Source organism: Papio anubis, chromosome 5, assembly GCF_008728515.1.
Source record: "Papio anubis isolate 15944 chromosome 5, Panubis1.0, whole genome shotgun sequence".
Classification (NCBI taxonomy): domain Eukaryota; kingdom Metazoa; phylum Chordata; class Mammalia; order Primates; family Cercopithecidae; genus Papio; species Papio anubis.
This window is the reverse complement of record NC_044980.1, coordinates 59522603-59549008: the sequence shown is the minus strand read 5'-3', so window position 1 is coordinate 59549008 and position 26406 is coordinate 59522603. Positions and strand designations below refer to the sequence as shown.

The 26406-nt window shown below is 34.1% G+C and overlaps 1 protein-coding gene across 3 annotated transcripts in view; it reads right to left on the bottom strand.

Annotated features, from left to right (window-relative positions):
* Positions 1-26406, bottom strand: part of CWC27 (CWC27 spliceosome associated cyclophilin) — a 256232-nt gene that overhangs the window by 222678 nt on the left and 7148 nt on the right. For all 3 annotated transcript variants that reach the window (XM_031666192.1, XM_021939392.2, XM_021939391.2), the window contains exons 3-9: positions 19891-20003; positions 17958-18101; positions 16366-16464; positions 15319-15422; positions 12932-13001; positions 1290-1369; positions 308-341 (exon numbers count right to left, since the gene is read on the bottom strand). In XM_031666192.1, coding sequence (XP_031522052.1) covers positions 308-341; positions 1290-1369; positions 12932-13001; positions 15319-15422; positions 16366-16464; positions 17958-18101; positions 19891-20003 — 644 coding nt within the window. The remainder of the gene's footprint in view (positions 1-307; positions 342-1289; positions 1370-12931; positions 13002-15318; positions 15423-16365; positions 16465-17957; positions 18102-19890; positions 20004-26406) is intronic.

The following is a 26406-nucleotide window of genomic DNA, read 5'->3' as shown; positions in this document are numbered from 1 at the left end:
AATGTTATGTGAAGGGGAGAAAAAAACAGACTAGAAATTCATATATAAGATTCTAATGTTGTAGAGAGATATATACACACACTCACGCACACCCCTAGAGGAAGGAAATATTCTAATACCTAAATGGATAATTTCTATTTTTCATATTTTTCCAAAATTTGACATATATAACTATAAAAGTTATACATTATACTATACTATAAAAAGTAATGCACATTACTTTTTAAGAACAAAATTAAGTCTTTGTAAAAATTTTGTACTTTCTATGAATTGTTCAAACTATATTTATACCAAAATAAATACTTACATCATCTAAATCTCCCGCTGCATCACCTTTTTCACTATAAAAAAATAAGCAAAACAAATTTTAGTTTCAAGGTAAAACTAATACAATTATTTTGTAAACCAAAAATTTAGAATAGTTTGCTGGGAATAACATTCCAAAAATGTATTTCAACATAGGAATTTAAGAAGGGCATTATAGAACAGATGGAAACACTCTTTATAAGTGGAACAAGTATGATTCATTAGCAAATATATGCGTTCACTAGAATTTGAAAAAAAAGCAAACAACAACCAACAGTGCTATTTTTATGAACAATGGTCTGCAAAGAACAATTTCTTCTATTGGCTTGAAGTATTCTTGCTAAAAAACCCCAAATCCTTCAAATAAAAGGATATTAAGAAAAGATTGTCCTAAAACAGGAGTTTCAAAAATGAGCTAAACTGAGTACAACAGCATTGTAGTGCCCCTTGAGATACTGGCCCAGTTTATCTCGTGCAATTACATCTAACACCAAGACATCTTCCCTTCTCAAAGAGAAGAACAAAGGTAGCAAGACAACTTTCTGTTAACTCCTCAAAGTATGTGAGAATTTACAGTCAGCGGACTGGCCCCCAAACTGGTAACTTCTTCACAAAAACCTTCGACTTGAATTTGTTCATTCATGATACAATTAAGGCAAAAATGCTTCAAGGAAAAACAGCAAAACAACCTTGAATTAAACATTAAACTGTTAAAGCAAACAGTTTCCAGTCCTAACACGTAATGGTAAAACAATTTTAAATGTAACTTACTCAACAGAGGTAGAGAGCAAGTGCAAAAGTGACTAGAGTGTTTCTCTCTATCAAGCTTGAAGTTCTCTATCTCTGTTATCAAAATGCTTTTTTTTTTGGTTGGTTTTGAAATTTTTGATTTATGAGTACTGACTGTTTACTCACAGAGGAAGCAAGAAAATTATCTGACCCAGAAAATTAAGAACTTAGGATCACACCAACAATGGACTAACCTTTCTACAACTGGAACAGAACTGAGATGTGGATCATCCTTAAGCAAGTCATGACTACTTTTGCTTTTGCCCTTCATGCTCTGGAAAGAATGTACAATATAATCATGAGGGGGGAAATAAACAGTATTCCTAAATGACGAGTTAACAAATTTACATAAAACCTAGCAATGATATAATATGGTTAGCAAAAGACGTATCCCTGAAAGGTTCAATACAAACTAAAGTTTTATAAGTAAGAATCTTACTCTTCTATTGACTGAAAATAGTATTTTAAAAACACCTTTTCTTTAAAAAATATCATTAAAAAGAAGTCTGCTGAATTACCAACTTGAAGCACTAAATTCTCATCATAATTTGTATGCAATGAAACTAGTTCATTTTTATGACCCCTATAACTTAGAAGCTAGATCACAAGAGTACTTTGAAATAAATGCACTCTATTATTCTTCAAATATGCCACCTATACTACACAGAATCACTTTTTAAAATGTTACTCAAGCAAAAGATGAGTGCATCCCCAAGGAACTACTTACCAACAGCAAAAAAAGATGTAGAAGAGCCTCTTGAGCATGAGAATATTTATCAATGACCAAATATTTATTAAATGCTTTAATTTCAAAGTTCATGTTTTCAACAAATGTACATTTTAGAAGGGAAACAAGACATAAAAAGGTTTAAGTAGCATGATAAAACAAAAACTACTGCTGCTATTAAGTATTAAATATACATTTGTGTATATATATGTGTGTATATATGTGTGTATATGTATGTGTGTGTATGTATATGTGTGTGTGTGTGTGTATACATATATATATATATATATTTTTTTTTTTTTTGAGATGGAGTCTTGCTCTGTCACCAGGCTGGAGTGCAGTGGTGCGATCTCAGCTCACTGCAACATCCCTTCTGGGGTTCAAACGATCCTCCTGCCTCAGCCTCTCAAGTGGCTGGGATTACAAGTGTGCAGCGCCATGCCCAGCTAATATTTGTATTTTTAATAGAGAGGGGGTTTCACCATGTTGGCCAGGACCTCGTGATCTGCCCGCCTTGGCCTCCCAAGTGCTGGGATTATAGGCATGAGCCACCGTGCCCAGCCAAGAATTAAGTATATTCTTTGTGCTAGGCACTGTGCTTCAAATAGTATTGCTACTCCTCTCTTCTCTCCCCAAATTAAAGTATATGAGGTGGAAATTATTAGCCCCATTTTACAGATGGTTAAAGAGATTAAGTAATTTACTAAAGGTCACAAAACTAGTCAGTGGTAGAGGATCTAGGGTTTAAATCCAGGTCTGTCTGACAATAGTACCTGTAGATCAAAAATCTAAATGTATCCATTTTATTTTCCTCTAGGCCCCTATGGGCCCAGAACACTGGCTGGGTTTCAGAGCTGCAATCTCTTATTCTACAGATTTCCCTACTGCGGGGTGGGACACCTCAAACTTACACCCTGTATCTTGAGGTGGGAAGATGCTCACCACCCCAACTCCCAACTAATCATATAAAAGTGAGTAGTTAAGAGATTAGAGTTGACAGAAAGAATAATTTCTGCTTTGAAAAATTTTGAAGAAAATTTTATATGGAAAATTGATTACAAAGTATGTTAACTAAAATGTTTAAATGACATCTAAACAGACACAGAGAGATGAAAACACTTCTTTCCCTCAAGCTCCCTTCACCACTTTTAATTTGAAAAACAGGCTCTTAAATAGATTTTAATTTCTGTATTAATATGGAGCTCTCTATAGATTTAATCAATTAAAACATGCATATAGTGCAATTTCATAATACAAAACTTTCTCCAACAGTTAATCTAAATATGCTATTATTCATAGTTTTAAAAAGCCATAGAATCTGAATTATGCAATTAATCTATATATCTAATTTCATAAACTTACCTAAACTGAGGAAAGATGGAAAAGCAAAATGTCATCTAATTACTGGATAATGTTTCTCCAAGTATGAAAAATGGGGGAAATATTCACAAAACAGAAGGTGGTGTAGTAGAAAGAACACAGGACAAGAAGAAAGATGATGGTTGGACCAAATGAGTTTCAAAATGTAATATTCCATAATTACATGGGGTTTAGTCTAAAACATCTACCATTTGTTGAAACATAGTGATCTCAAGAGACCTCAGAAACATTGCCTACAAAATGGAAATAATAATTGTAACAGCCTTGCCTATTTCACATCAGAGAATTAAATGAGATTATCTGCAAAAGTGTACAGTGAACATCAAATAACTTAAACAAGAATAAAAGCCTGAACATCTTTCATTCATGCTTTCCTTCCTTAAAATTCCTTTCTCCTGTATCTCTGGCCATCAGATTATTTTCATCTACCCTCAGAAACAGTCCTTTATTAATTCTCCCCACCTGGTTCCCTTATAAAGTCACAATCATAAACACCACAGTCAGAATTGGCCTCAGATCCTCTGTTCTAGCTTTTTAGTCCACTGATCGGAAAATGACTTACACTAATAAATAGCAAAAGCAAGATTAGAATTTAGATCTCTAAGTAAACTCTTGGTCCATTAATGAGCTATATTATTTCACTTCTTTGTGAATGTTAGTTTACAATTGTTAATTTCATTGTTAATATATTTTTAAAATGAGTTCTTGTACTCTTGAAAATCACTAAGAGCGATTTTAAGTTTTCTCCCTGTAAGAAATGATAAGTATGTGAGGTAATTCATATGTTAATTAGCTTCATTTAGCTAATTTAAAAATTAATTAATTTTTTTTAAAAAGGTTCTTGTTTGTCTTCCAAAACTTACTTTAAACAGCTGGAAGGAAAAAGAAAAAACTTGTTTTATATGAATTTAAAATAAGACTTGACAATAGGAGGAAACTGTGTTTAATTTTAATAATCATTACCATTTCAAATTTTAATTAACTTTTAAAACTAAATTAGTATAGAAATATATGAAAAGGCAAATTTTTAGGCCTCTCTTCCCACTACAGTAGACTCTGAACCCTGCAGGGAGAGAAAGCAAATTGGAGATGAACTGAAGAAATTAGGAGACAATCATTAAGAGGGTGAAAATGAATTCAGACATTTCCCTTTAATGCCTATTCTTTCTGAATGACCTACTTTAAGGTTCTTATTTATACCATCAGGTAACAGTGAATTTGAAGGAAGAACAAACACCACATATATTTTTAAATGTTTAAAAAATTGCTTAAAATAAGTTGACTAATTAAAAGGTTTAGATGATGAATGAAATACTAAATATATTTAGTGAATTCAGTGTTAGGGGCTTCACAGAAATTTCAAAACTATCTGCAAACAAATGTACAAATGAAAATCAGAGGGGCACAGAAAAATTACGTTGTCTAGAACTTCATATCCAAGAACAAAGAGGCAGCAAAACAGTAGGAACGACATAGAATACAGGTATAAGGGAGCAGAGGAAGAGAGAAGGGGTGGGGGAAGTGATGGGGGAGACAGGGAGAGAAAGAGAAGAAAGAAAGGAAGGAAGGGAGGGATGGAGAAAGAGAGGAAAGAAGGAAGGAAGGAGGAAAGAAGTGAGGGAGGGAGGGAGGGAGGGAGGAAGGAAGGAAGGAAGGGAGGGAGGGAGGGAGGAAAAGAGGGAGGGAGGGAGGGAGGGAGGGAGGAGGAAGGTATACAAGAGCAACACTGGCCAAGAAGCTGGAAGGTCTGGGGCTCAGTCTCTAACTCTATGTGGATAATTTTATGAGTCAACTTGGCTAGGCAATGGTGCCCAACCGTTTAGTGAAACACCAGTCTAGATGTTGCTATGAAAACATTTTTTAGATAAGATTAGTGTTTAGGCCGGGCGCGGTGGCTCACGCCTGTAATCCCAGCACTTTGGGAGGCTGAGACGGGCGGATCACGAGGTCAGGAGATCGAGATCATCCTGGCTAACAAGGTGAAACCCGGTCTCTTCTAAAAATACAAAAAAAAAAATTAGCCGGGCATGGTGGCGGGCGCCTGTGGTCCCAGCTACACGGGAGGCTGAGGCAGCAGAATGGCGTGAACCCGGGAGGCGGAGCTTGCAGTGAGCTGAGATCCGGCCACTGCACTCCAGCCTGGGCGACAGAGCAAGACCCCATCTCAAAAAAAAAAAAAAAAGATTAGCGTTTAGATTAGTAGGCTTTGAGAAGGCAGATTACACTCCACAATGTGGGTGGGCACCATCTAAACAGTTGAAGGCCTTAAGAGCCAAAACTGAGGTTTCCCAAGGAAGAAACAATTTTGCCTCAAGACTGTCACAAAGAAACCCTGCCTGAGTTTCCAGCCTGTGTATTTTGGACTTATCAACTATTCCCTGAGGCTCCAGACTGCTGGCCTACTCTGCATATTTTGGAATTGCCAGCTCCCACAATTGCAAGAGCCAATTCCTATAAATAAAGAGATAAAGTGATAGATTAATAGATAAAAGGATCTAGTTTATTCTCGGTCTCTCTCTCTCACATCCTATTGGCTGCTTCTGTTTCTCTGTAGAACCCTGACAAATACACTATGAGACCTTCAGCACAGAACCAGAAAAACTTACTAGTTAAAAAAGGGATTGTAGGGGCCACAGTCTTTTCTCCCAGGCAATGCGGGAATCTCCTTGACATCACTGCTGACTGGTCAACCATGTCTCAACACCACCAATGAGCTTATTAGTACACACACATGCGCGCGCGCACACACACACACACACATTTCTGTTTAAATGGCTTCTATTATTAGGAAATTCTCTGATTGGAGAGAAAAAAAAAATTCATGTATATTTTCCAACCATCCAACCAACCCTACCTTCTACCTTCTAGAACTACAAATAAGGCCTGTTATTAGGCATACTATATAGAGTAGTTTAGACATTCATTAGACAGAACAATGGCCCCCTAAGATGTCCATGTCCTAATCCCTCAGAACCTATGAACATATCACCTTGAATGGCAAAAGAGACTTTGCATATAAATGAAAGATTTTGAGGTGGGGACATTATCCCGGATTATCAAGATGGGTCCAAATGTAATTACAAGAGTCCTTACAAGTGAAAGAGGGAGGCAATAGAGTTAAATTTAGAGTGATGCGGCATGGGAAAGACTTTACCAGTTATTACTCGCTTTGAAGATAGAAGAAGGGGCATGCCAAAGAATACAGGCAGTCTCTAGAGGTTGAAAAAGGCAAGGGAATAGATTCTCCCCAGAGACTCCAGAAAGAAGGCCCTGCAAACGCCTTGGTATTTAGCCCAGTTAAACCTATTGCAGACTTCTGACCTACAGAAATATATGATACTAAATTTGCTTTGCTTAAAGCCACTAAATTTACGGCAATTTGTTAAAACAGCAATATGAAATTAATAAAATGTTAATACCTTTGTAAAATTAGCTAAGTCTACACAACTAGAAAGATAAGCAAATTAAAGTTGAATACAATTTGATGAGGCAGAAACATTTTACACATCACACTGTTTAACATTTCTGACCTCCTCTTTGTAAGTAGCCTAGCAGCCATTCTCCATGCCATGGCCACCTTCCAAGTTTTTTGGGAAAATTTAATTTCATAAAATAAACTAGAATAGGACAAAACATCCTTACTTTAGTCTCAAAAGTGGCGAAACTGTCTATCAAGATAACTTTTTCTGGGTGAGGAAAAAGCCCTTTTATAACTCTGGATTTGAAGTAAAAATGTTACTATGTCTTGTAGGGAAAGAAATGCTCTGTGTTTCACTTTGAATGTGGCACAATTTGATCACTGAACAAAAATCTAGCTATTTGAGATACTTTTAAAATGGGCCTGTTGTATAACTTATCTCATGAAAACTAGTTATCTTGATTGTAAGCTTTAACTTGAAAAATATTTCCTGACATTTATATTTAAGTTATATGTAAAGATTCATGAATAAATTTTAAACCAATACAGACATTCGAATAAAAGCATTGTTTAAGAAAGCAATATGAAGGGAGCAATATTCCAGATAAAAATATTTCAAATATTTGAAGTCTAGGATCATATTTTCACTTACTTTTATTTCTCTAAATTATTATTATATCCAGTTCCTCATTGTATTCCCTATGTGAGGTGGTTTTTGGCATCATCCCCGTTCTCCCCACTACCTTCCCTTTCTCTGGACGCATCTAGTTTGTCAAGATCTTCCTTAAATACATTCAGAACTGGACAAAATGTTGCAAATATGATCTAAACAATGCAGAGAATGTTAAATTCCTTACTCCAGAGATCTTACTCTTAGTAATTCAACTAGGACTTACAGGCTATTATGTCACACCTATTCAGCTGATTTTATTGAACTCAAGTACAGAATTTACATGTACTCCTATTACATTTCAACTTACTAGTTCAAATAGGCATGGGTTGACAACAAAGCACCCTTTGGGCAGAAGTATTCAATTAGCTATAAATCTATCTGACTGTACTATCTCCCAGATCACATTTCTTCATGTTGTCCAAAAGAATATAAAGAGAGAGTCTGACAATGTGCTTTTCTGAACTCAAGATATGATTATTATGGCATCCCCCTATCATGCAATCCTATCAAAAAGGAAATGAAGTCAGTCTGGCAAGTCACTTAACCAGAGGCTCAGTTTCCTCATCTATAAAGAAAGGAAGTTGGACAAAATCCCTTTGAGCTATAAAATTCTATGATTCTAAGAGATTTTATCAGGCATTAGAAAGATACTGAAATAAATAATGAAGGAAAGCTAACCCATGTGGGAGAGGCACCTTGTCATGAATAAGTGAGTGGGGTGAAGGGGTGCCTGTAATCCCACACTGATAATCCATAAACCAGAGAGGACTCTATTTTATTTCTCCTTTCACATAAAGTAAAGCCTCAATTCAGACTTCACCAATTATTAACTCGTGATCGGGCAGAAAAGTTCTGGAATAAAGATTAATACTGTGCAGTCACTGAAAAAAGAAACTTGATAACCAAATGAAGAATGAAACAATTATTTTTAAGCCTTTTAGAAATATTTAATTTCATGCAACCACTGAAACTGCAAATTATTCTTAGCCATCAGAACAGACAGTTATTTGGCTTTGGCTCTAGTCATTTCATACACTTAAAAATAGTAAAGCTAAATTTTGAAGAAATATATTCTATTAGCCACCGTTTTCCAACATTCAGGCTAGTCTTCCTTCTTCTTACTAAGGTATTTAACAGTGATGGTAGTGTAAAAAACTGTATATAAGCAAAATAAACAAAAATACACTTCTACTTGGATTCTCTCCAGAATTTATCTCATATAATCAAAAACAATTTCCCTTTCTCTAAGCCAGTGAATTCCAACAGTATTGTTCTTGTTACTCTATTTTCTCCAACTAAACTTACCTACTTGTCCATTACATAAAGCAGACAAAAAAGTTAAATTCTGTAGATTTTAACTTTTTTAATTCTGCGGTGTGCCAAGATGCAATCGTATATGAAGAATGGGTTGTTGGTGGGTAATAATGAGGCTGGGCTGCACAAGCCACTGGACTCTATGGGAATGCTCATGAAGGTCACTAGGCCAATTGTGTCAAGATTATGGCTTCCCACCCAAAAAGGCTGAGCTGATAATGAAATTTCTCACCAGCCCTCTAGATTGGGCATAAGGGCATAAGATTCTACATAATAGTTATGATCATATTAGAGAAATCTTATATTCTTTAGTTACCTGAGATTAAAATACCAGTTATAATGTATAGTATATTGTTCTATTTTAAGGCATTTGACTTTCAAAGACATTTTTCAATATTGTACAATAAATCAAAATTAAAACTATATCCTTATAACAGTAAGTAGGACATACTATTTTCATGTTCAGAAAGGAAAACTGAGGATCAGAAAGGCTAAGTTATCAAGGCTTACAGGGTGTCAGGGGAAATTAAAGTTTTAATATGAATTTGTAAGATCCCAAATCCATGTTATTTCTACTCCAGCACACTGCCACTCAAAGATGGCACAGACTCTATCTGCAACAAGCTCACAGCCTAGAACTCTACACAATTAATAAGTTATAAAGTAGAGGGTATAATGTTGGACTAGTGTATAATGCAAACATAGTCATATGCTTCTTCTGTAATAAAGCAAAAAAGATGTGTTTAAAAGGAAAATGTAAAGTATCACAAGAAAGGCAAAGGTTGGGTAAAAAAAGAAGATTTTTAAAAGCTGGAAAAGACATTTAGAAAAGATGGCATTTCAGGTGTTGAAAACAAATATGACTTTGATATCCAGAGGTGGGATGGGACCTTTCAGGTGAGAAAAAGAACATGAACAAAAGGCACAAAAAATGGAAATGATAAGGCATACATATAGAGCAGCAAATCATTCAGATCTGCTAAAGTAGTATTTCCTACATTTCCTTGGTATGAATTCCTCTGGAATTCATTAAAAGCACAGCTTCCCAGTCCCCTCACTTGGAAATTCTAATTCAGTGGGTCTGAGATAAGGCCTAGGATTCTTAATTTTTTAAAAGTATGTCAAGTGATTTTTATCACCAGGAAAGTTTAACAAGTACTAGTTGAAAGAGCAGAATTGGTGAAGAAGAGTCATGAAAGTTGAATCTTGAAATAATAGGACAAGAGATTTGGCCTTATTTATATAGTAAACAGACAGTAAAAATAACATTTTAAGCTTCAGGAAGGCTGCTCTGGTAGTGGAAGGAATAGGAGAAGGGAGATGGGAGACCAGTCTATAGACTACCATACCAGTCCAGTCTAGAGATACTGAAGGCTGAACAAGGGTAGTAGCAACAATAAATTAAAAGGAAAAAATAGATTTGAGATACAGATACATCTTGGATAAAAAATTGCTAGGACAGCGCAATGAAAAAATATGTGAAAACATCACAACGAAATCTAAAGTCCTTCTTTGGAAGATATTGACACCAGGGAATACGAAATCACAAAATAAGAAGTTTGAGAAGAAAAAGATAGTGAGTTGAGACTTGGCCAGGGCTTGAGAAACTAGTGTCCAATAAATAGCTGGAGAAATAAAGAGTAAACCAGCCTAGAGATATAGACGTGAGGGTCAGATACAAGCATTTGATGATAACTTTATTACAAAGCACCCCCTGTGAAAGTGCCAGATGAGAAAACTATGATGACACAATACTAAGATAATAATACTCCTTTGATAATGAACGGTATTTGGGTTGTAATTTTTTTGGCAGAGAGAAAAGATTTTACTCAGTCCTTCTAAAAGTGTTTAGTGTTTTTCAGGTTTAAGAAAGAAAATAAAGAGCAAGACAGCACTATCTGTGGTGGTATCCTTGCACATTTCAATCTGAAATGCAAATTGCTTTTGGAGTATAAGTCCACAATATTCAGTATAATTTAAACATCGTTTTCTACTTTGCACAGTAGAAAACAGCAGAAGGAACATAATCTTTGAACATTTAACACATGCTGCTGTTACAAATAGAAAAAATTCATAGTAATTTCCTAGTCAAGTCTATCTCAAAGTAATTGTGAACAAAACTTACTTTAGACTAGAAATTTAGTTTCAACAAAAAAAGCTGGCAGAAAAACTTTCTCCTGCCCTTGCTCTCTAAGGCTGCTCAACCTACTATCTAGGACCCTATGGGATTTAGGGAAGGACAATGGGCCAACTGCCTTCCCCAGCTGCCTTCTACCCTAGAATGCTATGCTACCAGTGAAATATCTCACCAACCTTTGAGATGTCTTGGGCTTGAAGGAGACAGCGTCTACAGCATTCATAATCATATGAGGGATTAACTAGCTAAAAAAAAACCTCAGTTCAAAATTCTGATTCTACCACCTCTTAACTGCATGATTGTGGACGAGTGATTTAATCCTCTCTGAGTTTCACTTTCTTTATTCCACAAAATAAGGAAAATAATATCTGTATTGCATGGTTGTTATAGGGATTACATAAAATAAATAGTATAGTTAGCAGATAAGAAAATAAATTACTGTACTGCAGTATGATAAATGCTTTGATGGGAATAGACAGATTATCATGGAAAGAAGTACCTAGCTTAGCCTGGGTGGGAGTTCAGTGGCAGGGAGAGGTAGAAGTAGTAGAAGGTGATAGTAGAGCTAAATCTTAAAGGAAAAACACTTTAAGGAGAGAGCACACTCCCAGCAAAAGGAAAAACAAAGGTGGGGGAGCTGTGAGGAAGGTAGGGTATGCAAAGAAACTTGACATCTTTAGAAGACATCAATGAAAAGGAACCCTGACAATTTCCAGATCTAACATTCGTGGTTTTGTCCATTCACAAACATAACCACAGAATCATGACACATAGTAAATCATTTTGATGAGGCATAAATTTGAATCATGAACAATGCAAGACTAGTAGTGCACTGACATCTAAAGAAGATGACTCTTCGGATATTCAGATGACAGTGATTGGTGACATTAAGGAATTGGGAAATGAAGCTTTTGTAAAAAAATGAATTCAGTTTTGACATCTAAAGTAGAGACGTTTCCTAAAGCAGCTCTGAACAAGGGAAAAGAGCGCAGGAGAAATATTTGGCCTTATCTCCTAGAGTTTAGAATGTTGGTGTATAGGTAAGTGGAAATTGAATCCATCCCATCAAATACATCACTCAAGGATACAATAAAAAGCAACAAAAAATTATGACCAAAACATTTCATATACGCACCCATTTTAATTACATTTTAACACAAGGGGTATTAAGTAGAATGCTTACTAAGCGTCCAACATTAGCCCACAAAAACCATGCTCACTAATAAGGGAATATGTGTATAAAGAAGTAAAAATAATAATAATAATATGCTTTTAATTCAATGTTATTGTTAGAGTTGGTAAAAAATAGATAATTATGTTAAGCAAGTAAGGCTCATAGGTTATAAAGTTTTAATTACAACAATAAAGACTATGAACCTAATCCTTTTAGGTCTCAGTATTCACTAATTTTCAAAGAAGAAAGTCATATCAGAACCTTTAGGAGTAGAAACCCTTGAAGATAGTTTTCTTGTAGTATACATACCAGAATTACTGCTCTAAACAATGGCAAGACACTGTGTTTCAGTAATGAGTATTATGATGCAAGCAATATTCAAGAAAACCACATGTAAAGGCCTACAGGAAGGACTAGCAGAATAAAAAGGCCAGGAGGTGCTACATAATTCAAGGACATGGATTTAATAGTTACAAAGACCTGGGTTCATTTCCCTGCTGTAGCTACTTATTGGTTATGTTACCTTGAGCAAATTATAAACTATAGCTGAATTTATTCATGAGTAAAATGAGGATAATAATACTACTGATCTCAAAGGGCTGTGATGAGAATGAAATAAACAAAATATATATAAATAACATTAAAATGAATATAAGAGTTTTGGAATGCGACTGTTTATAACAGTAATGATAATAATAATTATCATCCATCATACTACCTGAATAAACAGCAGTTAGGATCTGAATCATAAAGTCTGACCATTCAAAAAACTGCAAGTCTAGTTCAAACTGACTTTTAAAAAATGCCAACATTAAACATAAATGAACACTACAATTTTATATGGATAATCTCAAAAGTTGCAAATATTACTGACCACAAATCAATTTACAAATCCAATGAACACTTACTGAGCCTGCCTCATGTAAAACCTGCTGTGCCAGACATAGCAGGAGATACAATAGTAAGATATAGACCCTAATCTCTTTTATAAGTTAGAACAAATTAAAGATTACCTGACTAACTCGATTTACTTCCTCCTCTTCTTCCTCAGCTTCCTCTCCAAATGAAAGTAAACTAAAATTTCTAGTCCAAAAAAAAGAAAGAAAAAAATAGAAAGAAAAAGTCAAATCAAACTTATAAATACCTTATTTTCAGAGCAAGAAAACAGAATTTACAAGAAGAAATACATTCTGACTGTTGTAAAAAAGACCGTATTACTCAGTATTCAGCAGAAGTATTTTAATGATCTATATTTTCAGTATGTTAAGGCTTTTGCCTCACAGCACCATGTTTCCCATATCATACTAACTTTTAATGATCAAAATCCCTCCTGAGCTAAGGGATCCCTTCTGTACTGAGTCAAGCATGACAGAAATAATTAAGCTTTTTATATTTATCAAACTGGTAGCAAAATGGGGGTTTCTGAAAAACTAATAAGTATATATCCCTGAGTGCTACAAATGGGAAGCAATTAATCTAGTATTGGGCAAAATATTTTTTAATATTTTAAAATTAATATGTATACAAAATTGTCAGACAAAAAAAATATGAGCAATAAACAACTAAAATAGCCCACAAGGAGAAAAAACTACATTTGTCTCCTCTGATTCATCAAACAAAAGTAATCTCAAGTAAGATAAACAATAAGTTACTAAAACTCTCTCTCAAATAGAAAAATTAAAGATATGGCAGCAAAACAGATTTTTTTTCCCCCAAAACCTAGAAGCAAGCAATGACCAACATATCATCCCTAACATATTTGCTGGAAACAAAAACAAAGCAAAACACACCAAAAAAAATGACTTTAGAGTTTATTGTTAAGATAAATCATAGCGATGACATACTGTATGTGAATATAGTGACAGTGACCTTTCATCCAGAGATAGACTAATCAAAATAAGCTGACCAAAGAAATTTTAAAAATCAAATAAATATTTCCAATAAGCAGTCATTTTGCCACAAGGAATTAACTGCTTATTAAAGTGTCTGGTCATATCCGACAGTTTATAAAACAATTTAACTTTGTATTTGTAGGATGTCAACGAAAAAGGCTAATAGGTATTGAATGCCTATACTACTGGGTGTTTTAACATACCTCTTCTCATGTAATCCTCGTAACAACCAGAAGTTGAACTTATTCTAATCTCCATTTTATAGGAAGAGGTAACTGAAGCTTAGAAATTTGAATCCACTTTGCTTTTCATTAACTAGGTTTGGCAGGATTATATCTAGAATTGATCAAATCTAATAATTATAGGTACAATAAAATCCCTAATAAGGATCCTACAATTCAGTAAAAGAATACGTTGAAATCTAACTCTGCAGTATATACAGACAGTATTAATAATGTAGAATATTGTCCAAAATAATGAAATTTATTTTTATTCCTATTCTTTGGAAAATTATCTTCTGGAAATAAACCAGAATACTGAATGAAACAGCTTTATATTTTAAAATGTTTATGATAAGATTATTTTTAATGGCACCAAAAAAGGATTGAAAAGTTAAATACAAGTTAAATTGCATAATGCAATCATGCAGTCATTAAAAATATTCTTTATACTTTTCTCTACTTTCTATTTATACTGAGTGAGCATATATTAATTTTAAAATAAGCAACAAACAAAAGTTTCTCAACAAATCATTTATATAAATAATTGTTACAGGGATCATAAAATATGTATATATTTATTAACACAGATTTCATATGAACAACTGAGATGACATGTTTGTAGCTTAAGTTTAAGATATACTGCACCTGAATACAAGAGTTGCTCATTTAGGAAAACAAACAAACAAAAACCACACTAATATGGGTTGGGCTGTGTCCCCACCCAAATCTTATCTTGAGTAATTCCCATAATCCCGACGTGTTTTATGGGAGGGACCTTGGTGGGTGGTGATTGGATTATGGGGTGGTGTCCCCAAAGCTGTTCTCATGATACTGGGTGAGTTCCCATAAGATCTGATGGTTTTACAAGTGTTTGACAGTTCCTCCTTCACACTCGCTCTCTCTCCTGCTGCCTTGTGAAGAAGGCGCCTGCTTTGCCTTCCTCCACGATTGAAGTTTTCTGAGGCCTCGCTAGCCATGCGGAACTGTGAGTCAATTAAACCTGTTTCCTTTGTAAATTGCCCAGTCTCAGGTATATCTTTACAGCAGTGTGAAAACTGACTAATACAACCAACACACTCATAATTCCAATATCTCTCAGTCTCAGGCATGTCTTTATAGCAGTGTAAAAATGAACTAATACAACCACACACTCATAATTCCAATATCTCTCTGGTTCAAACTGGCCTCTGCTTTGCTAGTAAACAATTACTATAAAAGGAAATAAAGTAAATTAAATGAATGAGTGTCATTTTTCAAGCTGAAGAAAAATCTCTCCACTATCATTACTTTGTGCCTTTGGGTTTCAATTTCTTTACTTCCTCCTCTGGTTTCTCTTTTTTCGGCCTTTTAATTTCCCTTGGAATGATGTCATCAAAAGGATTAAACAAAACCTATGAAAAAAATATTTTGAAAACATTATTCCATTTTTAACATTTCACAAAAAATTAAACCCAGTATGTAATTCCATTGGTATAGTGTCTATATTTTTTCCAACACAAACATTATTAGTATAGTGATATATATTTACTACACAACATGCTTCCACTTACACGGCCTCATTGGTTTCTCTCAATAATCCTATGTGCTATCAACTAAAGGATATTTTATCCCCATTTTACAAAAGGGAAAAATATTTAAGAAAATGTAAATGATACAGAGTAAGCAAGACCAACTCAGATGCTTTGATTCCAAATCAAGTATTCTTATTTTTGCTTCCTCAATGAAGGATCACTCTTTTTTTTTTTTTTTTTGAGATGGAGTCTTGCTCTGTCGCTCAGGTTGGAGTGCAGTGGTGTGATCTCGGCTCACTGCAACCTCTGCCTCTCAGGTTCAAGTGATTATCCTGCCTCAGCCTCCCAAGTAGCTGGGACTACAGGCACGTGCCACCGTGTCCAGCCATTTTTTTGTATTTTTAGTAAACACAGGGTTTCACTGTGTTAGCCAGGACGGTCTCCATCTCCTGACCTCATGATCCACCCACCTCGGCCTCCCAAAGTGCTGGGATTATAGGCGTGAGTCACTGTGCCCAGCAGATCACTCTTAAATTACCTATGAAGTCACTTCTTTGGGCTAAATAAACCTAATTTCTTTAACTTTCTATTATGAGGTAAGCTTTTCAGTCATTGGATTATCAGATAAAGTTTCATCTTTGAATTAAAATCTTTAATTTAAAAAATTATTAACTAGAAATTGTGCCCAAATAAATCAGAGATAAAATTTGAAGTGTGATGTTATTTAGTATAAAGCCTTCATCCAATAGTTTAAAAATACTAAGAATCAATTCCTCTTAAGTGACAATTTAAGTGCTGTATCTCATAATAATCATGCTCCTACCTCACAGCTTTTTATTTTGTGTGGATTATGTGGTCTTTCTTCATCATCAATGTCTACTTCTGACAGTCGCAACATGTTATATACTGTATCCCCTGTAACCTATCAAATTAAAAATATAATATAATTGAAAATTATTGCAAGAGAAAACCTTTGAAAGTATTTTTCAAATAATTAAAAGGAAATTTCATATGATTACATAAAATATATACATTTAATAATGTAAATAAAGCAACTTTATCTTAAAGGAGAAAAGCATGGATGGAGATCAATCCCTCAATAAGTGTTTTGGAAATTTCCAATATATATTTAATGCAAGTTTTTATTAACAATATAATGCCAAATAATCTCCTACTGAATGACAACTTTTCATTCAAAGATCATAAACAAATTTAAACTTTGGAATAGGATAAAATAAGCAAATAATAACAATAACAATGTCGTAAATGCTTTAGAGACATTATCTCATTTGATGCTCACAAACATCCTAAAAGTAGGAACTATCATTATCCTTCTACAGATAAGAAAAATGAGGCTTAAAGAAGCTATAGAACCAACAGTGATGGCCTTTCTAACTTCTAACTATGCTACACATTGTCTCTGATGTGTTAGTTATATAATCCCAATTGTAAAAACTGATGCAGAATGGCAACTTAAATCTCATTTTATTATACACTCTTATTTTTAAGAAATAAATGGAGGGAATCTATAAACATCAGACAGACTGTGTTGGAGTGGCTCAAAACAATGTGCCAATGCATATTTCTTAACCCATTGTTATTATTAATAAGTATTAACCAACAACATTGCAATATATGGTTTTAGTATGATTCCCTTCATTCAGTGTTTCTCAAGAGTTTTAAAAAAACACCAAGCTTTCCAACTGTACTGAATTTGTTTTTTTCCCTTTCATCATCACAAACTCTAGTTTTGCCCAGCATATGGGGAAACCATTCTTACTGAACCAGCAGAGGGCGCTGACACACTAGTGATGTCTAATATGCCTAAGACCTAAAACATATAGAAATATATTTATGAGAAGGGAGAAGAGTGAGAGAAGAAAACCTTCAGAATCCCTTTTTAAAGGGAATTGTTGAAAATTCTATAGAAAGGACGTTCCCTAATATGACATTAAATGTGAGCAGGATTAAATAGGTACTATTCAAAGTAATATTTACAGTAAGAAGTTTCAATGTCAACACAAATTCCACTTTAGACTTTAAAAAAGCCATCATTAAGAAACTAAACTGTAAACTACTAAATGTTATTACCTAAATGTGTTTCCAAAAATGTAAAATCAATACTGGCTAAGTGGCACATTATTAGCTCATACCATTACTATGGTTTTAAAGAAGACATACACTAAAGTCACAACTAATGAGTGAATTGAAAGATGCAAAAAAGAATTTAGCTGCTCCCTCATAGTGCACTATAATAGGAATATATTCCATCATTTTTGAAAAGAATAAACATATCCTATGGAATGTTTTGATGAAGGTAACTCTTAGATAAGTTAATCATATGTATCTTAGAAGTCTAAGGAATAACATAAAACCAAAAACTGAACTGTAGGTTTAAAATCACTGGACACTAACCTTTCCAAAGATGGTATGCTTATTGTTAAGTTCATCCGCTCGACCCAGTGTGAAGAAAAACTGGCTGCCATTATCATGAGAACCAGCATTTGCCATGGCAACCAGGCCTCTCCGATTAAAACGCAACCGTGAATGAAATTCATCCTGAAATACAAAAAAGATCTAGTGAATGTCCTCAGTTATAAGACCCGTCATATGCAGTTATTCAACTTGACCCGCAAGATCCCGTACAACTTCTAATAAAAAATGGAGACATTTTACTTAACTGATTTTTGAGCACTTACTATTCTTTCAATGTTATTAAACTTGAATTCACTAGACTGTATTTTCTAAATATACTCATACAGAAATATACCCTATTTTATAGAAAGCTGCTTAGTTATACCCAAAGGAAGAGTACCCAAGGGGGAATGGATTTCTAATTTATTTCCCTATTCTCATCCCAAAGTCAGCCAAGCTTTTGAAATCTTCTCTTACTTCTCCCAGAACACTACCTTTGAGCCATTGCAGAGTCTTCCATTATTACTCCTTCCCATCTCGTTCTAAATGTCATTAAACAATTGCTTTCTTCTTGTTTTTTAATTCAAATAATCTACTATTATTGTGTCATGTAATTTTACCATGTCTTTTTAAAGTCCTAAGTTGAATCTTCTCTGAAATGGCACTGATTCTATTTGCCAGTTTTCAAAAGAGCAGGAACAAGTCTTTCTAAGGTGGTTTTCTCACCACGATAGGGCTACTTAACAAATATATTAGTCTCTTAGTTAACAGAATTTCCTTCCAACCTGATATTGAAGTCATTTATAAATGTAGCCATGTTATATCATAAATGCTTTTCACAAAGGGAGATTTTTTCCTTAATAAATAATTCTCAAGAGATCTGAACTCAATGGATCACAACTCTGTATACTGTATTCAAAATGACCTAATTGAAAAATGTAACAAGATAACTGTATTACCTGAAAATAATGAAGCAAAAATCTCAAGTTAGGAAGGAATTGTCAAAAACAACTATTCTGTTACACTAAATAAAAGAATAAAAGAATGTTTCCGACTAGACGAAGTACCTAAAATCATGAGAAGTCTTACCATGGTAAAATGTAAAACAGTCTAAAAGTGACATCTGAGACTTTTAAAATAACTATTCCAAATTTCTAAGGCCATTATCATCTGGAAATTAAAGCAAACAGTTCAAATATTTTCTTCAAGAATGACACAATGACTTGGTAAAAGATGAAAGGAAAATGCAGACAATCTATTCCATTAGTATAAAAATGAATTTTTCAAAAACTCCCATATTTTAAGAGATACTGTTTACTCATTCAAAGAACATGATATCGGTGCCATCAAATTAATAACAAACACAACTTTTAGCTTTTACTTGAACTTGCTATTGTTCTTAATATCTTCACTATGACATTAAGTCTTTTTCTTCTTAGATCTATGTTGGCAGATAAGAAATCACTGACCTATTCTTGATTAATGCATCTTTTACAGACAATTTATTTATTTATTTATTTTTTTGAGACAGAGTCTCACTTGGTCGCCCAGGCTAGAGCGCACTGGTGCGATCTCAGCTCACTGCAACCTCCACCTCCCAGGTTCAGGCAATTCTCCTGCCTCAGCCTCCTGAGTAGCTGGGATTACAGGTGTGTGCCACCATGCCTGGCTACTTTTTGTAATTTTAGTAGAGATGGGGTTTCAACATTGGCCAGGCTGGTCTCAAACTCCTGACCTCAAATGATCCGCCCCCCTTGGCTTCCCAAAGTGCTGGAATTACAGGCATGAGCTACTGCACCCAGCCTGATTTTTATATACTACTGTGAAATGTTTTTTCCTCTTGTGGAACACAATCATTTTCGATTAAGCAATCCAAACTGACTTGGAAATAATAACAACAAAAATAGTAATAAAAGTAATAATTCAGTCTTACTTTGAATGGTGCTCCATAGATAGACTCTCCACCACTCCCTGTGCCAGTAGGATCTCCGCCTTGGACTATAAAACCAGGCACAACTCTATGAAAAATGGTATTGTCATAATAAGCTGAAAAAAAAAATAATTTATCAATGTCTAAAATTAATCATACCTACAGTTACCAAAATTAATACAGCTAGAGTCAAAAGATTTATTTTCCAGAACGTTAAATAGGCTCCCAAGCCAAAACCTTTTGTATCCTCCTTCTTATAAAATAGTTACTTCTCAAAACAGCACACATTTCTACAGAAACCATCATTGCTGACTTTTTGTTTTTATTTCTAGGATTCTCTCAAACTCTGGATTGGTTTTCAAAATAGAAATTAGAGAGTTCCGGCAGGAAAGAGCAGCAATTTTGTGCCCCAGGGGACATTTGTCAATTTCTGAAAATATTTTTCAGAAATGGGGGATACTATTGGCATCTAGTGAGTAGGGGGCAGGGATACTGCTAAACATCCTATACTGCAAAAGACAGTCCCCACAACAGAGAATTACCAGCCCAAAATGTCAACTGTGTGGAGACTGAGAAACCCCGGCAAAGATGAACACCTTATTTCCGGTTGCTTCCTCTTTTCCTCACAGAAAATTAATTTATTAATATACAAACTCATAATACATCAAAATTACTTATTAGTTATAGGTCTGGAACCATCAATACACCCTCCTCAAGAAACTCTGAATAAACAAAACAAATAACACAATACATACTTGAGTCCAATTAGCTCAATTGTTTTGCTAAATGATTGAAATAAATTATTCATATTTATATGTAATTCAAAAATATACAATTGGAGTATATAATTTAGAACTCATAAATATACAGGACAGATTGTATATGACCTCCCATACTATATATTATCTGGAACCTAAAATCATTAGGGTACTTCATAGAAGAAAAGGAAGTTAACTTGGGAATGGCAGAAGCATGGCATCTCAGTGAGTCAAAGCATAAGTGAAAAATTGAGTGGGGAGCAGGAATTAGACTTTGCCTGAATAAGAGAATTTACATTAAGAAGTAGCAATAATGGCCAACACGCATAAGAAAAGATGCTCAATATTATTAGTCATTAGAGAAATGCAAATCAAAACCACAATCAGATACTATTTCACACCCACTAGAATGGCTAACATCAAAAACCTTAAAAGAAAAGTGTTGGTAAGGATGTGATGAAACTGGAACCCTTTTACATTGCTGGTGGGAATATAAAATAGTGTAAAAAGTTAAACACAGAATTAGCATGTAATCCAGCAATTATGCTTCTAGGTGTATGTGTATTCAAGTAATATATATGTTTATATATTAATATATAGTTTTTAAGTGTAAATATACATAGTTCGCATAAACAATATATAATATATGAGTAATTATAATAGTAGTTATAAGTAATTTTCATATATATTGTTTGATAGATAAACAATATATAATATATATATCACTGTGCATATGATCAGATTTGCTTTTATGAAATATCATATATTTATATATATTATTTCTATATATATCCAAAAGAATCGATTGTTTACATATACATCCAAATTATATATATGTATATATATCCAAAAGAGTTGAAAACAAGTACTCAAATACTCACACACAAATGTTCATAGCAGCACTAGTCACAAGAGCCAACAGGTGTAAACAATTCAAATGTCTATCAACGGATGAATGGATAAATAAAATGTGATATATACATATGATGGAATATGACTGTCACGAAAAGGAATGAAATACTGATACATGCTACAAAATGGATGAACTTCAAAAACATGCTAAGTGAAAGAACCCAAACACAGAGTCACATACTGTCTGACTCCATTTATAAGAAATATCTAGAATAGGTAAATCTGCAGAGATGGAAAATAGATTGGTGGTTGCTGGGGGCTGTGGGTGGAGAAGGGGTATATTATTCCATTCTCACACTGCTATGAAGAAATACTTGAGACTGGATAATTTATAAAGGAAAGAGGTTTAATTAACTGACAGTTCCACATTGGGCAGAGGCCTCAGGAAACTTACAATCATGGTAGATGGCAAAGGAGAAGCAGGCACTTTCTTCAGGTAGCGGGACGGAGTGAGTGCAAGCAGGGGAAATGTCAGATGCTTATAAAACCACCAGATCTTATGAGACTCACTCATTATCATAAGAACAGTAAGGGAGAAAATGCCCCTATGATCCAATCACTTCCACCTGGTCCTGCCCTAGACATGTGGGGATTATGGGGATTACAATTCAAGGTGAGATCTGGGTGGGGACACAGAGCTGAATCCTATCAAGGGGAGAATAGAGAATGACTGGGTTAATGGATACAGAGTTTTCTTTCGGGGTAATAAAGTGTTTTATAACTATACAGAGGTGCCAGTTGCACAATACAGTGAATGTACTAAATGACACTGAACTGTACACTTAAAATGGTTAGTTCTATGTTATATAAACTTCCCCACAGGTTTTTAAAAAAATCCTTTAGGTGGAAGGAAAGAAATTATTTTACATCACTGAAATTAGTTCTGTACTTACATTAGGTAAGCACAAGAGGAAAACATATGTAGTATGAAGTACTGAATAAACAAAAGCTATTATTTTTGTTGTTGTAAAAACAAACAAAAAGCAAGTAGCAACAAAGCAGGTTGTGGTTGAACCAACTATTGAGTTAGGCAGACATGATTCAATCACATGCTTAGGGTTACAAAGCAGAAAGATGTAAAGAGCACAGTTCCCTAAAGATTTCACTGAGCTTCCCTAAAGATTTCACCAGATTTCTTGACATAGAGGATGATAAATGTCTTTATTATTTAAATCATTTTAAGTTGGGTCTTCTATTACCTGCAACTGAATATAACCTGAATATAACTCATTCAATAAAAAATATTTATCAAGTATCTACTGTGGGCCAGGCATTTTACTGATACAATTACTGACATAATTTATAAAGTTCCTATTTTAGTGGCTTGGAGACACCCTCATAATTATTTATATTTGCAAAGCATAACTGGATGTACAATGCATATTTTAAAAAATATAATCTGTATTCTAACAACTGTATTTAGTACACAGTACGTAAGAAGAAGTAGAAAGGAAGACCAGCAGACTTTGCTTACTCCCTTCTCCCAGTGCAGGGCAGTTGGGCTGTATTTACAAGAGCTCCCTAGTGCAGACAAGTTCCCTCTGGTTACAAATACACACTATAAAAAGCAAAAGGTCTAAAAGTATCTCTCCTATATTCCTAGGTAACTGTTTAATGAGTTACACTAACACTGCATGTAGCAGTCAGGAGTTTGAATCTCGCCTTTTGCTAGCTATACAATCTTAAACTCCATTTTCTCATAAATCTAATAACATAAATTAAGGCACAGTGTCAATCTGAAGATTAAACAATGTGAAAGCAAACTACACATTTTCAAGTTCAACACAAATGTGAGGTCAAACTAGTATCTTCACTCAGATGCTACAAATTCATATTCAAATTTGAGTATAAAATATACCCCAGTATATATCATATAATGAATATTCCTCTAGACCAACAATAAGCAGTCAACCAATACTTTTTGAGCACTGTGCACATGATCAGATTTGCATTTTCAAAACATCATTCAAATACCCAGGGTGAATATATTAGAAAGAGACATGACTGGAGAGAGAGGGGGAGTGAGAGAGAGAGAGAGAGAACGAAAGAGAGAGCGCAAGTACATGCGACAGAGAGCCAGTTAGAGAATGCAAGCAAGCAACTACTGCCCTGAGAGTCATTACGTAACTATGGCTTATCTTGAGATACACAGACTCGAGAACTACTTTTGAAGCAAGATCCATAAGACCCACATATATGTTACCTGTGAGGGAAAAAGGGCAGGAAAGAGGTCTGTTTTACTTGTGTTTTCAAATTTTACAATTTTACCATTTTATTTCTTTTCTCCTATTTCCCATTAAGTGTTTCAGTGATGCTGACTTTTTATTTTAAGACTTTCCTTATGATTTTCCTAGTTATATTCCTGTTGGATGCATGAAATTATTATAATACCATATATAAATGAGTAAAAATTTTCTATACTCTCTACAGTATAACTTTGTATTCTAACATAGCTGGAATTTCCAATATCCACAAATCTTCCATATTTACTATTTCAACTTCTTTGTAATTTATTAGTAATCACTATTGAACTATGCATTTATAGTTGTATTTATAGTTTATAATACCCTATAATATATTTTGCTGCTTGCAATGTTTGCTTTTCTTAAATTTTTATGTATCATCACAAGTATTTTGAAAAAGTTTTATTATTTCATTATGCATGTTCATAATATCCTCCTGAATGTTCTCCACTATTGAAAAAAGATACCTAAATGTATCTTAAATATGAAACAAAGTTCCTATTTGATTGCTGTCATTCTAGTATTTGTCACATAGTTTTTATTTCTGGCTACAATAATATATGGGCATTATCATATATTTTGAATAACTGCATTTCTTGCCCAAGTTCACAGAGGAATTTATATTTGCATTTTAAAGTAGTTATACGTATGGGGAGGGGGGAGGGGGGAGGGATTGCATTGGGAGTTATACCTGATGTAAAGGACGAGTTAATGGGTGCTGACGAGTTGATGGGTGCAGCACACCAAAACGGCACAAGTATACATATGTAACAAACCTGCACGTTATGCACATGTACCCTAGAACTTAAAGTATAATAATAATAAAAGAAAAAAAAAGAACAATAGATATTAATAAATATTCTCCCAGTCTTTTCACAAAAAAAAAAAACAATAAAGTAGTTATACATTTCTTCTTCTAGAATCCTGTTTTGTGTTTATGTAAATATTAACATTAATAATAACTTTTTATCTAACACTCATCCTGCGACCAGTCTGCACTATTTACTCCAGCCTCTCTGGTATTTTTTTTAAACTAGTATTTCAGTTTTGTTAAGAAATTTGTTTTAACTTGGAGCATATTTATGCTTATATTTGTCACTCTAAAGATTCAGCAAACTATTATTAAAGAATAAAAGATAACCAATAAAGTGTGGACCATGATGAGACAAGAATGATGTAAAATAAAGGTGAAGAGAATAATAGATACACAATGTATTAAACATTTTGATTTTCTTATCCACTTCTCCCTCTGCTCCCCACTTGTCTATAAAACAAACATAAAATTATACTCCTTCTTCACACTGGAGGAACTAATGAAATTATCAAAGCTAATAAGCTTCCCTTTCATTTCTTTATATATTTTTGCACTATTTTTTAAATGATAATTTTTTTAAAGTTCTACTCATTTTAAATGTCCACCTAACTATGCTGCAAAGACCAAAAATCTAAGATTAAGTCTGTATATGGTTTTGGTTTCATAAAGGCTGTAAACTATCCTTTGGCTATGAACATCATTTTAGTTGAGGGCCATATCTGAGACTGCGCTCTTACTTGTTCATATTTTTATTCATTTGCTTTTAAATTCCAGAAACCATGCTTTAAAAAAACTAATATGAGTGTTTCAAGATCTAGAAACATTACGACTCATCTAAATCATAGAAGCAAATAACTAAAATGGGGTTTTCTGGATTATATTTTTGAAACCTTGACTTAACTCATTTAGGAATATCTTTGTTTAAATCAGTCTTCTTAGGCTGCATGTTAGCCTTTCCAGTAATAATTCTATCTCTATTCAATTAAGAGGATTGGTGAATTTGATTAAGAGAATTATTCTGGTTATTTTTTAAATTATTTTTCTATTCTTTCTTCTTTCTCCTTGCATTATTACAAATAGGTGAATAATTGTTTGTTTTAATAATTGAGTTTCATTATCACCCAGTTGAAGAACCTCATTTCTTCTTCACTGTCACATTGTATCCAGATGTTTTCTGCTTCTTCCATTCACCTGGTCATGGATTGCAATTTACCATTCATTCTTTCTAATGTTTTTGTAATTTCACTCTCCTTCTGTAAAACTTGAGCTTTTGAATCTTCAAAACTTCTTACCAGAAACAAGTCTGACTTTGCCATGTCTCTTGTGTTTCTCAACTTGGTTAACAGATATTTGAGGCCTCTCTGACTGAACTACCTGCCTGACTCTATTTCCTTCCTGCCTGCCATAGCAATTATTAATAATGGTCTTTGCAGATGTCCTTTCATTCTCTCTCTCTCTTTCTCTCTCCACCCCTCCCCACCTCTCTCTTTTGGAGGGGGGTTGGTATCTGGGCATTTTTCATTTCTTAAATCTTCACCTGGTAATTATGTTTATCTGACTATTTAGAGAGCTCTCATCATACCATACTACTGGATTCTCTTTCACACCTTGCTTCTGGCCCAAAATGCTGTTTTCTGATACCTCGAATAAAACTGTCTCTAAAAATCAAATATAACTTAGAAGAACAAAGACTTGCCACCACTGGAGATATTCCAAACCATATGCAATGTATTCTAGAAGCCAACAAAAAGCTCTAAAAATGGAAGGTTTAGTTCCCTAAGAGAATACTCTG